Source organism: Hyperolius riggenbachi, chromosome 11, assembly GCF_040937935.1.
Source record: "Hyperolius riggenbachi isolate aHypRig1 chromosome 11, aHypRig1.pri, whole genome shotgun sequence".
Classification (NCBI taxonomy): domain Eukaryota; kingdom Metazoa; phylum Chordata; class Amphibia; order Anura; family Hyperoliidae; genus Hyperolius; species Hyperolius riggenbachi.
The window spans coordinates 124621323-124635930 of record NC_090656.1 but is presented as its reverse complement, the minus strand read 5'-3'; the positions used below and the strand labels follow the sequence as shown (position 1 = coordinate 124635930).

The 14608-nt window shown below is 43.6% G+C and overlaps 1 protein-coding gene across 1 annotated transcript in view; it reads right to left on the bottom strand.

Annotated features, from left to right (window-relative positions):
- The window catches only part of MUC6 (mucin 6, oligomeric mucus/gel-forming), a 111788-nt gene that overhangs the window by 56484 nt on the left and 40696 nt on the right, over window positions 1-14608 (bottom strand). The window contains exons 9-12 of the mRNA XM_068259822.1: window positions 12215-12324; window positions 11927-12134; window positions 4756-4878; window positions 2282-2402 (exon numbers count right to left, since the gene is read on the bottom strand). Coding sequence (XP_068115923.1) covers window positions 2282-2402; window positions 4756-4878; window positions 11927-12134; window positions 12215-12324 — 562 coding nt within the window. The remainder of the gene's footprint in view (window positions 1-2281; window positions 2403-4755; window positions 4879-11926; window positions 12135-12214; window positions 12325-14608) is intronic.

The window sequence follows — 14608 nt, the reverse complement described above, 5'->3', positions numbered from 1 at the left end:
ATTTTCGCGACAGTGGTCCTTTAACTGTAAGCTTATCTAGTCTAAGCTGAAATCAGTCTACATCACCAAACAATGAGAAAGATATTGAGCATGCGAGAGTGGCAGAGCTGAAAAACATTTTATATAAAATAAAGTACAGTAGATCACTGTGAAAAGTGTTACATGACCATTTCTATAACTCTGACAGTGTACCGAACCATTATTTAAAATGGGAATGATTTTTAACAGTGATTTCTTCCCAGCAATAGCTTGCCTGTCAATCTTGCTTTAAGAGTGAATCAACAACTCACTTTGAAAGTATCAAACCATGCCTGCTCACGATTCATGCTCAACCAACTGTAGAAGTATAAATATGCAAAAAAAAAAACCCACTAGATGGCACTGTGTGTATTCACAATGTACTGCTGTTTTCTATCATTAGTTTTCTGGTTTCATGTCAGATTGTTCTGAATATGCCTTGCGCGTGTAATATGCTGCATATATGTTATCCATGATGCTATTGAAGTAAATCTGCTATACTGAGTGTGCTCTACCTGCTCAATCTTCATACAGACCAACTCTGCCAACAAGGACAACATATAGAAAACTGTTAGGACTCCCTAGTCTCAGCTAATGCCAACTTCTAGGACTCTACAGCAGTAAGCCATGCAGCAAGGTAAAGACTGCTGCAATCCCAACGTAATAAAATCAAGTAGACAAAATACAGCCCAGTGGAAACTAGAGGCCCCTTTATAAATGGTATAATGGAAATACGGTCAAAAATTGTGGCAGTCATGTGATGATATGGAAATGTTATGTTGCCTCCAGAACAGGAAAATTGCATTGAGGAACCATACATTGTGCACTGTACCAGTAAATTGTTAAAAGTCTCCTCTGTTGTACATAAAGATCACCAAGGTATTCTAATGATTGGAAGTTATAATTAATCTGCTGCACGCCACCCGTGTAATAATGTTAACCAGAGTCCTGAATCAGCCGGTTTCTGGCATATAGCTCCACCCCTTGCCCAATATGGCAGTGGTTATTCTCTATGCGATATATTGAAAGGCCTGAAGCCTTTTTGGGCAGGGGGAGGTGCTATGCACCGGAAACCGGCTGATTCAGGACTCTGGTGAAGATTACAAGGATGGTATGCCTTGTAACTATTACTTTTAATAATTAGCATACCTCTGTGTTTTTATGAGAATGTCTGATAAACTGTTGATGAGCTGAAGCTCAAGTATAATTATGTCATCTAACAAGGCAACGGTCTAAGACCTAAATATACATATACATTTGGGCTGTCTTAGTTAAAGACCTGACTTGGATCCAAGAGAGATGCTGTAAAGGCTTAAAAGAAGCACTTCATGCTTGAAAGCCTCTCAAGGCTTATGATCGCAAACACACTGCAATGTAATCAATGCAATGTGGTCACCAGTTTGGAAAGAGGAAGCTTCAGAGTCGAAGCAGAACATAGACCGCAACCCTGTGACGCTGTCCACTAGCTTGGGTGCTGAAGTTTGGTGTTAAGCATAATTCGGATTTCCGAATGCAGGATCCCGAATTTGAACACCAACACTTATCACGAGTTCCTCTTTTTACGCTGCCCGTGGTTTGACGAGATTATCTCACGTATGTCATTCACACAGCACTATTGCATCTGCTGTTTCCAACGAGGGAAAAAAAAAAAAATCTAAACTAATAAATAATTCAGGAAAAATACTGGCATACAGTTCGTTTAAGACTTGAATCACAGTGGTGGAAAAATGTCACTGCAATTACCATGGTAATTGCAATGCCCTAGCGATCAGTAAATTGTGTGTCAGTCCAAACATGGAACCAAAATGCCGCCCAGGGAAAAGGGCTCAAAGTCAAAAACATTTAGATAAATATGCCCAGCTTATTTTTTCTGCCAACATCAGCCTAAGACTTCTTTCACACAGGAGGCTGAAGGCGATGAATTCACTGCCTGTCAGCTGCTCCCATATACCGTCTGGGCCCTTTGCAGCACTCTGTATGGGTGTTGAAGAGGTAGGCCCCCATGGAAGCAATTTTTTTTTTAGTCGCCGAGCACCACTGCCGAATATTACGAATGTTGGCATAGCAGGCAAGCACACATTTCAGTCTCCCATAGGAACTAGGCCTTATCCTGGTGCTAGGAATCTACTGTGCAACAAAGATTTCATAAAAAAGAGAGGAAAGCTTCTTCCCCTTCTTATTTTCCCTTTCTACCTCTGTATTACAATCTTCCCATGCCTACTCGTGGCACTAAATAGGTAGAAATATAGAACCAGTCTCTCACCAAACACTGCAGTCTGTGCGAATGAAATCTCCAGGGTTGTAGATTTGTCCATTAGAAAAACAAGGGCAGCCACTGACTGGGACACAGGTGTTGTTGCTAGACAGGTCATCAAGGACAGTTCCTAAAGAAAGAAGGTGAGAAAACATTCAACGTGACTTGATAAGTTGCTAATGGACCCTTTTACTTTAAACATTTCTCTGAAAATATAATGGCACCCTAACTACTGGATTTAAATGTCTTCTCCATGACTTCTCATTGGCCACTCATTAAAATCAACATTTGAAATGTCTACCTTTTATAAGCCGCACAAGTTAGAAGCTAGATTCACAGTGGGATGTTGATGTTCAGCAGGAACACAACGCAACAAGAAAGGTTGTACCGCACATTACCACCGTGTTACTGTCGCATACAGTAGGTGCAGTGAAGCATACAGACAATGAAAAGTATGCTTCCCTGTATCTGTTAACATGTGCGTTTAGAAGTAACGCAACATGTTACACCGCAACGCTAACGCTGCTCTGTAGACGTTGTATAGACTTATCATTTGCAGCGCAGTAAGCAGCGTTATAAGACTTTATAATGTGCGGCCATAACAACCCACTGTAAACCTAAACACTTCTCTAGCCAGCTATCTGACTCACCTGTTTGAATAAGTCAGGTTACAAGCAAAGAAACAGGTAATTTGCTATACAAGGGGTTATAAAGAAGCTTAAAGTGTGCCTGAGATGTTACACTTTGCCTTATTTATACTTACCTGGGGCTTCATCTGATCCCATGAGGTCCGTAGCCTTCCTTGCCCTCGAGTCTGGCTCCTCTGTTCACTGACTAGATATCCTCGTCGGTAATTGGGTCAGTTGCCATCAGTCGTGGTCCTCTGTGCATGCACGGTCCAGTCGCGCGCTCCCCCGCCGCACTTCCATGCCTGGAAGCGTTCTGTGTCTGGGATGTAGTACTATTGCTCAGGTGCAGAATGCTCCCAGGCACGGGAGCACGACATGAGATGCGTGCACAGCTGAGCTGAGCATACGCAGAAGAGCGCAACCGGCCGGATTACCAACGAGGATATCTCGTGAAAGGAGAGGACGACGAGGAAGGCCACGGACCTTATGGGGCTGGAGGAAACCCCAAGTAAGTCTAAATAAACTAATTGGAGCAATCTCAGGTTCCCCTAATGCTTGGGAGGAGGGAGTTATCTGAGTTCTGTTTTTATTTTCTTAAAAAACTTTTTAAGAATGTAGTCATGATGTAAAACTTAAACCACTAATTATATCAGGAGAAAAGAATATGGGACAATTAGGACTTACATTTCCAACAAGCAAGTTTGTTCTTGCCTGACACTTATTTCTTAGAAGGCCACTATTGTGAAATAGTGTTAAATTTCAAGTGTTTATGCGTGTTTACATGTAATTTAAAATTCTCATAAATGGAACCTGAAGTGAGAGGTCTATGGAGGCTGTCATATTAATTTCCTTTTAAACAACCCCAGTTGCCCGGCAGTCCTGCTAATCCTCTGCCTCTAATACTTTTAGCCATAGGCCCTGAACAAGCATGCAGATCAGATGTTTCTGACACAAATCTGACAAGATTAGCTACATGCTTGGTTCAGGTGTGTGATTCAGACACTATTGCAGCAAAAGAGATCAGCAGGACTGCCAGGTAACTGATATTTTTTAAAAGGAAATAAATATGGCATCCTCCATATACCTCCTAGCTTCACGTTCCTTTTAACATTAGTGATAAAGTGTACCTGAGAGGGTACACTGTGCCTTATTTATACTTACCTGGAGCTTCCTCCAGGCCTATGAGGACCATGGATTCCCTCACCATCCTCCCCAGCTGCTCTGTTGTTTCAGGATTGCATTCGGTATCTTCTTTAGTCGCAGCCAATCGTGGAGTTCTGCGCATGCGCAGCCTGCCACACTCGCACAGCTAGGAGCACAATGCGGGGCGTGCGCATGCCTGGGCCGCACATGCACAGAACACCACCACTGAAGAAGATACTGGAGGTGATCCTAGGACAACGGAGCACTGGGGAGGACAGCGAGAGAGCCCTTGGCCCTCATGGGGTGGGAGGATGCCCCAGGTAAGTATAAATTAGGCACAATGAACCGTCTCATCTTCTGTTTAATGAAAGTGAATCAGGGACAGAGACTTTTATTTTAAACTTACTGTTGCATCCTTAAAAACAAGGCACCCTGACACAGTATACATTTCGGTAGAGTATTTGTAAAATGTTGTACTTGCATAACTCAAATATACAGTTTTTTTTGTGTGTGAAACGTACACCCAAAATGTCTTTCAATTCAAAGGACAGGTGCACTTACAGACAACTGCACATATCTATTGGATGCAGGAGATATGGGCCTTTTTGTGCATACTTTTACTTAATTATTTTTTAAATTATTTACAAATACATACTTTAATTGCTTTGTATTCACAGATATGAACATATACATGAATAGCGTCCAAGTTACCTGGTGGGCAGAAGCAGCCATACACACAGTTGGCATTACACGTGTATTGAGGGTTTGAGCAAGTGGGGCTACATGGATTTGCACATTCTTCATAGATCTGATTGGCTGGACATGTTCCCAGAGCTAGAATGTGAGAGAGCACAAAAAGCAACAATGTTAGATGAGTGCATATTGATAAACTGTATTCATAATGGTCTCAGTTCATTTTCACATACAATATATTGAAATTGAATTAATGTTTAGTTGTGAAAGGTACTAACCCCTCAAACCAAAGCTTCAAGGAGCAGTATGGCAAAAATAAGGCTACTGGGATAACTCTGGTAGCATGTTCCCAATTTTTTTTTTTAAACTTAGCTAGAATGGTTATTTTGCAACATCTGTAGATATCATGCCCGTCAGTAAACTGGCTTACAGACGTATTCTCCGCTGCTCACTTAGGCTGCCCTAACAGTGGATATCTCCTCTGTCCCCAGGAACACTATCCGTCATGTGTCTGACGTTCCAGCAAGCTTTAAAGTATACCCTAGGGTTCTTTTGTAATACAAATGGGACACACAGGCATGTTCTTTTCTTAATGAAATGCCTCTGTGTCCTCTCTGTTCCCCCTTCGTTGGTATATTATCTGCTGCCATAGACCACAATGTAATTTGGGCATCGGTATATTCAGTATCTCTGGGTGTCAGGGTTTAGCTATTACATAGCTACGGGTATAGTCAGGGGTCACTTAGCAGCACATGGAGGTCAGCTATTATGTAGCCAAGCTTAGGTTAGGAAGCTGATAGTTGAATATCATTAGAATAACATTACTTATATTATAAATATTGGAAACTGTTTACCGAGCGCCTCTATTAAAGGCACGCCAACACAAAGGGGTACAAAGGTAATGATAATATACTGTATACATATAATAATAATTCCAGGCATTTGTCTTTCCATTAGGGATTTTCAGTTCCTCATATGGCCACAATTTTATCCAGGTGCAGTGGAAGATAATACAAATGCATTAGAGCTGGCGCCACTAGAGCGCTTGTTACAGTGGTTTATGATCACCAACAAGCAGCAAAGTGCTGCAACAGTGGAACCCAATGAGAGTACTTTCCAAAATTGGGAAGCTGCTTTTAGTGGGCCCTTCAGCCGGGCCGGATTTAGGCCAAGGCCACCTAGGCCATGGCCTAGGGCACCACAGGAGGAAGGGCACCAAAGCAGCAGGCTAAACTGGTGCAGCATTTGCATGCTTGCAAATGCTGCAATGCAGGGAGATCAGGTGAGCGCCTGACCGTGGTACTCTGCTGCTAGCCACCTGTGCAGCAGCTAACTTGCTCTCTGTGCACGTTTGTATTGTGGCCAGCAGCTATGGACATGGGCAGCATTGTAAAAGGAAAGGAATCGGAAGCTTTTTCACTGAAGACGAGCGGAGAAATGAGTGACACTGATGGCTGCTGCAGTGTGAAGGCGAGCTGGCTACCTATACTGAAAGACGGGGGTGAGAAAAGAAGGGGTTAAGGGAGTCATCTGGCTACCTATACTGGAGGGAAAGGGGGGAGGAGTCATCTGGCTACCTATACTGGAGTGAAAGGGGAGGAGTCATCTGGCTACCTATATCGGGGAGTCATCTGGCTACCTATACTAGAGGGAAGGGGAGGGGTCATCTTGCTACCTATACTGAAGTGGGGCGGCTGGGAACAGTGGCCTAGGACGGTAAAGAGTACAAATCCGTACAGCCACCTAGCATGCAAAGAACTGCTGTGTCAGACCTAGGGTTAATCAGTAAATACAGATGTCACAGCAGTGTCAGCTGTGAAACTTGAACATCCAGGAACTAACAGGCAAATGGACATATTGCAACATCCAAGCACACAATAGCTCCCTGCAAAAGTACACAAGGCAGCAAATTATCCAGAAAATTGTGTACCTATTGTTGAACTGGGAAAGTTACACAGCAATGACCCCAGTGTCCCCTAATTATCTATTATACCTTTGCCAAAAGGATTGAGGTTGCATACTGTATTATTTTTGCTTGTTAAAAGACCACTATAGGGACATTCTACTGTTTGTTACTATAATCTGTTACTATAGTCATTCATTTAATAGGAGCAAGATTTAGAGGCCTTATTTACAAAGGCATCGTCAGAGATCTTAACCACCAATGCTTTATTTCTGCTGGATTTTTGTGCAAAAAGTGGTTTAATTAATTTTCATATCATTTTTTGCCTGTAATTTTACCAAAATGTGTCAAGCAAGAGTCTAGTATAAATGCTGAGTATAATAAAAGTTTCACACAAAATCATGTCAAAAAGTTAGTTCAATTTTCCCTTTCTGCCAGGCCACAATTTCCCCAATGTACAGCTTTTTGGTAGAAAACGTGCAGTTTTTCAGACGCGTTGTTTTGGTTGGTGTGTGAATTTTTGCATGCAGGTTTCAGGAGCATGTGGAAATTTGAATATGAACGCAAATTTTAATGCGAAAATTGAACCCTGCCTTAGAACTGCTCGGCGACCCTGATTCGTCTATAACGGTTCACTTATTTTTTCTGGGCAAGTCAGACTCCTCTATACCACTAGGGAGGTTGAAGGACACCTGAACTAAAAAGGGATATGGAGGCTGCCATATTTATTTCCTTTAAACAATGCAGATTGCCTGGCTGTCCTGCTGAGCCTCTACCTTTAATACTTTTAGCCATGAGACCCTGAACAAGCATGGCAATCAGGTGTTTCTGACTGGATTAGCTGCTTGTTACAGGTGTGTGATTCAGACACTACTGCAGCCAAATTGATTATCAGGACTGCCAGGCAACTGTTATTGTTTAAAAGGAAATAAATATGGCAGCTTCCATATACATCGAGAATGTGTAAATCTCTGTACTGTACATACATAACTCAAATATACAATGGACTATTTTTAAAAACTACACCCATAATTGCTTTCAATTCAAAGGATTGGTACACCTACAGATAACTGCACATATCTTTTGGATGCAGGAGATACTTTGTGCATATTTTTACTCAAATCATTTTTTTTACTTATACAATTATTTACAGTGTGCAGCAGCGCAATACACTACATGCAGTGCATTACCGCAAAACATGCATGTTGACAGTGAAACATACTTTTCATTGACTGCATGCAACGCAATGCGCAGATTACATGAGGCACAGCGTTCCTGTTCCATTGCATTGCGTTCCTGCTTTTACAGGGAACACCCACTCCGAACATAGCCTTAGAAGTCTTGCAATGTAGAACATTTCAGTTTACTGCTGCAATATAGTCTGTACTAATAGGAAAATAAAAGCTCATTTCTTTGATATTATTTGACCTTTTATATGTAGCAGTCAGTAATTGCCATTGTGAAATGGAAAGTCTACGTTCACAGTTATCTAAATTTGCATGCTTTGTGTGGAATTGCGACTGCACATCTGTCTTGCAGCTAACTTATTTCAATGGCATCACAGTTTGAAGGTAATCAGATTCATTCTATGACAGAACAAGTGTGAACCCTCTCTAAAGGGGTTTACTAATGATCCAATTTCTAGCGTAAAATCGTTCGAGTGATCAGATAATTCTGATCGGAAGAAAAATCGTTCACTACACCATCAACGAATCAATCTTTGCTTCCTATCTATCACAACCAATAAAAAATCCAAATTTTGGTTTGACCAAAGTCCAATCGAAGACTTTTTATAATAATTTATAATAATATTATAGTGGCTGGATAGTGTAATGGTTAAGGGCTCTGCCTCTGATGTAGGAGTCCTGGGTTCAAATCCTGGCTCTTCCTACTCAGTAAGCCTGCACCTATTCAGTAAGGAGTTCATTGGGCAAGTCTCCCTAACACTGCTACTTCCTACTGAGTGCGCTCTAGTGGCTGCCTCGCAAGCGCTTTGAGTCCGACAGGAGAAAGGCGCTATACAAAAAAAGGAATTATTATTATTATTTTTATAATCATTCATAATTGATTGTGCCCATCAATGGAGATTATTTACTACCAATCCGATCAGAATTTCTGATCGCTCGAATGATTTTTTGCCAGAAATTGGACCATTAGTGGCCACCTTTAGGTAACGCTCAAAGTGAAATGTTGCGGTGCGTATCCTGTAAAAACAGGATCGCAATGGAAGGGAAAAGTGGCATCGCGTGTTGTGTGTGCGGGGCAATGCATACAGTGAAGTGAACAGTGCATACAAAGAATCATTCACTGCAACTGCATGCATTGCATAATGCTGACTGGCCACACTGCTAGCGTGCCAATGGGAATATACCATAGCAATCTATCTATTTGCATCGCGTTAGCAATGCCATTGTATTGTTCGACACAGTGCACTACAACATGTAACTATGAACACAGCCTAAAGGTGGCCATACACTGGTCGATTTGCTATCAGATCGACCAACAGATAGATGCCTCTCTGATCAAGTCTGATCAGAGAGGGATCGTATGGCTGCCTTTACTGCAAACAGATTGTGAATAGATTTCACTATGAAACCGATTCACAATCTGTGGAGCTGCCGCCCACGCATACATTACCTGATCCGGCCAGCGCGAGTCCCCCGGTCTCCGTTGTCTTCTTCTCCGTGCTTGGCTCCAGCTTCACTTTACTTCCTGCCGGGGGGAAGTTTAAACAGTAGAGGGTGCTCTACTGTTTATACTTCCTGTCGGGACAGGAAGAAGTTAAGCCTGCCGGAGGCCAGCGGAGAAGGAACAGCGGTGACGGCGGGGACACGCGCCGGCGGAGCAGGTAATGTATTGCCACTAGCGTCGGTCGTTGGGCATTCGAACGCCGCTATCGACGCACTCCCGACCCGCGGCGAAATCTTCCGCACGGATGGATCGACGGAAACAATCGGACGGAAATCGATCGTTCGGTCAGCGTCTGCACAACGATTTTACAGAAGATTCGATCACAGTGATTGAATCTGCTGTATATCGACGGGAAAAGCGTTAAGTGTATGGGCTCCTTAATTCATGGGTCGAGTTGCTATCAATATTTGTGTTGTGATAGCTGAGGGACTGTTATACAGAGACTGTTATACAAGTCTCTTACAAGTGTGTGCACCTCATACTGTATCGCAACACTGACATGGCTCCAGATCTACAGGAAAAGCACTCTCATGTGGGCATACTGTGCCATGAGAAAATTAGGATTTAGATCTCCTTGAGGTAATGTAATTTTTTTTGAGATTTAGGCTAGGTTTACAGTGGGAGTTGCTTTGCATTCCCTGTGACAGCATTGGTAAAGCCGTTCCACACATTTCATACAGTGAAAAGAATGCTTCACTGTTATTTTTAATTCGTACGTTTTATGAACTGCATGCAGTGTGTTACGATGCAGCACACCGTTATACCGCAATGTACCCACCACACTGTAAACATTGCATAGGGGGTATCTTGCAGTGCAGCAAGCTACAAAGCGACCGTTATGCTGCATTGCAACGCACCCCTGTGAATAAGGCCTTTAACTCCCGACCGCCTAACACCAATCAGTGTTTGGAGGGTGGCAGCCCCACGTCCACCTAACCCTGAAAAGCGTCAAGTCCTCGGGCAGGGTTTTGCATGAGATCGTGTGCTCCGATGCACGCGCATCTCCGCTTAACCACATGCCGACCGCACACACATACCGTGCGGCGGCAAAGTGGTAGCTGGAGGACCAGCGTTGCCAGGTGCCTCCCTAATTAATCAGGAAAGGCCGCTCGCACGAGCGGCCGTTTCCTGTTAGATCACGGAGCGGGTCTCCGTGAATAGCCTGTGAGCCGCTGATCGCGGCTCGCAGACTAAATGTAAACGCAGGAGACTTTTGTCTCCTTTGTTTACATTGAACGGCGCTGCTGCTACAGCAGCGCCGTAAGGCAGATCGGCGATCCCCGGCTAATCAGCGGCCGGGGATCGCCACCATGTGACAGAGGACAGCCTGTCACAGGCTGCACAGGACGGATAGCGTCCTGTGCAGTGCCGATCACCAGGGGGGAGAGGGAGAAGAGGGGGGGGGGGAATTTCGCCGCGGAGGGGGGCTTTGAGGTGCCTCCCCTGCAACACCCAGGCAGGCAGGAGCGATCAGACCCCCCCCCCCCTGCACATCATCCCCATACGGGGGAAAGAAGGGGGGTGATCTGATCGCTCTGCCTGCAACCTGATCTGTGCTGGGGGCTGCAGAGCCCACCCAGCACAGATCATAAAAAAACATGCTGGTCCCTAAGGGGGGGTAAAGGCTGGGTCTTCAAGTGGTTAAATGACTATTTACATTGTACAGCACTGCGATCTACGGCAGCACTGTACTGGGGACAGCCGTGTCACTCGGCTGTCCCCTAGAGAGGCCCAAGAGCGATCGGTTCTCATAGGCTGATGCCTACGACAGGCGATCGCCGTCATTGGCTGGCGGGGGGAGGGAGTGGTTAAAAAAAAAGACAAATTGAAAAAAAAAAATACCGGCACATGAAAAAACAAACAAACAAACATCGCAATAGCGATCAGAGCCTACCAACAGAAAGCTGGTGGGCAGAAAAGGAGGAGGGATTCACTTGTGTGCTGCATTGTATGGCTCTGCAGCAAGCTTTTAGAGCTGCAGAGCACAAAATTGTAAAAAATTGCTTGGTCACAAGGGGGGGTGTAAGCCTGTGGTCCTGAAGTGGTTAAATAGGGTACGTTCACACTATATTGCTGCATTGCAGGAATATTCTGTGTGTGAATGCAATTATATGGGCATGTTCACATCTCTGCATTGTAACAGATTGCATTATTCTAAATCGCTGCGTGTAGGCTTTGCATTAAAGTTTATGTGCAGCGTTTATTGCAGTTTACACACATTATAAAATGTTATGCAATGCACACAGTGTGGATCCATCCACCCCTAATAAAATTTAAAAAAAAAGATAATTTTTAAACTGCAATGCCAGAGTTCAGGTCCCTTGCCATAGTTCTCTTTGCCTGCTATGCCTTGCAATAGCTCTCTTTGCGTGCTATGCCTTGCAATAGCTCTCTTTGCCTGCTATGCCTTGCAATAGCTCTCTTTGCCTGCTATGCCTTGCAATAGCTCTCTTTGCGTGCTATGCCTTGCAATAGCTCTCTTTGCGTGCTATGCCTTGCAATAGCTCTCTTTGCGTGCTATGCCTTGCAATAGCTCTCTTTGCGTGCTATGCTTTGCAATAGCACTCTCCTTTACCCTGTTCTGAAATTACTCACAGCATAGGTTGTTGGTCCTCCAGTTGCTCAGTGGTTGAGAGCACAAGGCACATCTGGTGGAGTACTCTGACAGGGTGGCACATGCACAGTTCCTGTCTCCGGGAATGTCACACTGCTGCAAGTCCTGCTGGCACCGCTTTATAAATGGAATTTTAGATACCATGCACATGGCCGAGACTTGATCCAGGAGGTTGTAACAATCAGTCATCTACAAAATGACACATCATCCACAATTAATTGGTTGTATTAAGAAATTGTGAGCAAGAGAAGGATGGATAAATAACTTACATATTGATTGCTGTTTAGCGTGTCTAACTGTGGCAACGCAGGGGGGCAAATTACATTTGGATCATCAATCTGTTGTAGATTGGCATACTGATATGGTGTCAGCAATTTTCCTGTAAGCAAATTAAAGAGGTTTATTTTATTTCTTTACAATAAAATAATCCATAAACCTGCCTATGCTCTAACAATATATCCATTTCTGTCCAACACTTTAGAGCTAAATTGGGCTAAATTGTATTGGGCTGTTAGATCATATACAGTTCTGCAGTAAGCACCTTAGCAATGGTCACAGCCAGAGTTAGATGCTGCTTTGGGGAATATTGGTTATTAGCTGAAAAAAAATCTTTACTGTCCAATAAAGTAAGTACTGTGAGTTTGAGTGAGTTCACATCTATCTGCAATACCCATCCAATAGTCAAGCAAGAGATTCTCGACATGCCTTATATTCTGCTCATTTACTACACTGACCTCTGACCATATATATATATATATATATTTTTTTTTTGATATAATGAATTGTATGTGTAGTGCGGATAATTAATAGAATGTTAGTAGTAAAGAAAATAGTCTTATATTTTTATTTTCAGTTATAGTTATATAGTTTTTTTTATAACATTGCATCATTCTCTAATATTTGCAATTTACACTTTACTGTCCAATAAAGTAAGTACTGTGAGTTTGAGTGAGTTCACATCTATCTGCAATACCCATCCAATAGTCAAGCAAGAGATTCTCGACATGCCTTATATTCTGCTCATTTACTACACTGACCTCTGACCATATACCGTATTTTTCGGACTATAAGACGCACTTTTTCTCCCCCAAAAATGGGGAGAAAAAGTCAGTGCGTCTTATAGTCCGAATGCAATATTTGGACCTGTGCCATGTTTTTTAAAAAATGTTGTCCCCCCGTCTCCCCTCTATTCCTGTGTCCTCCTCTCTATGTCTCTGTAAATTTAACAATGGTGAAGTTGGGAAAGAGGACAGGATCCTTTTGTACTTACAGCCTTTGTGATTATTGCGGCGGTTGAGTGCGTTGCGGATCACGTGGGTCAGTGAAATAACAAGCGTGACCATCCGCCGATGTATGGTACTTTCTTCATCCCCCTGTGTCCAGCTCCCGGTGTCTATGGGTCCCCCTTCCTCTGCCGCGCTGCTCTCGGTCCCCATGTCCGCGTGTATACAGTATACACGCTGCAGCCACGCCGCCATCAATAGCAAGAAGCCATGCAGGTTTGGGTGCCATCTTCCAATCAGGCGAGGGGGCGCTGTCCCAGACGGCCAATCACACTGCTCATTGCTCCCTTCACAGCGTAGTGATTGGCCCCAAAGAGACCTGTGGTCCCGCCTTCGAGACCAGCGGGCCCAGAAGAAGAGAGCAATGAGCGGTGTGATTGGCCGTCTGGGGCAGCGCCCCCTACCCTGATTGGAAGATGGCACCCAAACCTGCGTGGCTTCTTGCTATTGATGGCGGCGTGGCTGCAGCGTGTATACTGTATACACGCGGACATGGGGACCGAGAGCAGCGCGGCAGAGGAAGGGGGACCCATAGACACCGGGAGCAGGACACAGGGGGATGAAGTAAGTACCATACTGGAAGTACCATACACCGGCGGATGGTCACGCTCGTTATTTCACTGACCCACGTGATCCGCAGCGCACTCCACCACCGCAATAATCACAAAGGCTGTAAGTACAAAAGGATCCTGTCTTCTTTCCCAACTTCACCATTGTTACACTTACTGATACGTGTAATTAGGACTGCCAGGGTGGCTCTCACACTGCACATTACACCCTACCACTTCTACTGGATACTTTCCTTTTCTGTACATGGTTCTATTAAAATGTGCACTGTATTTTCATTTGTTATACTGCAGCAACTTTGAAGATGATTTGTAGGGCTTTGCTACATGCAAGTATTTGATTACTAAGACACACTATATGCTACACTGACTCTGTGTGCACTAGCTTTTCAACTAATCCATGTGTGATGTGGATCTCCCTTTCCTACTTGCCCATTTCCATCCCAGTCAGCTCAAGCTGTGGATAATATCTGGCTCCCTAGTCACTGAGCTCCCTTCTCCCTCTTCCCCTGCTTGCACACACTGTGCACGTTTCCCAGGGCTAACATAAGACACCCCTGGACCATGGAGGCAACAGGTTTAGTAGATTTTTTTTTTCCCCTGATTTTTGTCCTCTAAACCTGGGTGCGTCTTATAGTCCGGAGCGTCTTATAGTCCGAAAAATACGGTATATATATATATATTTTTTTATATAATGAATTGTATGTGTAGTGCGGATAATTAATAGAATGTTAGTAGTAAAGAAAATAGTCTTATATTTTTATTTTCAGTTATAGTTATATAGTTTTTTTTTATAACATTGCATCATTCTCTA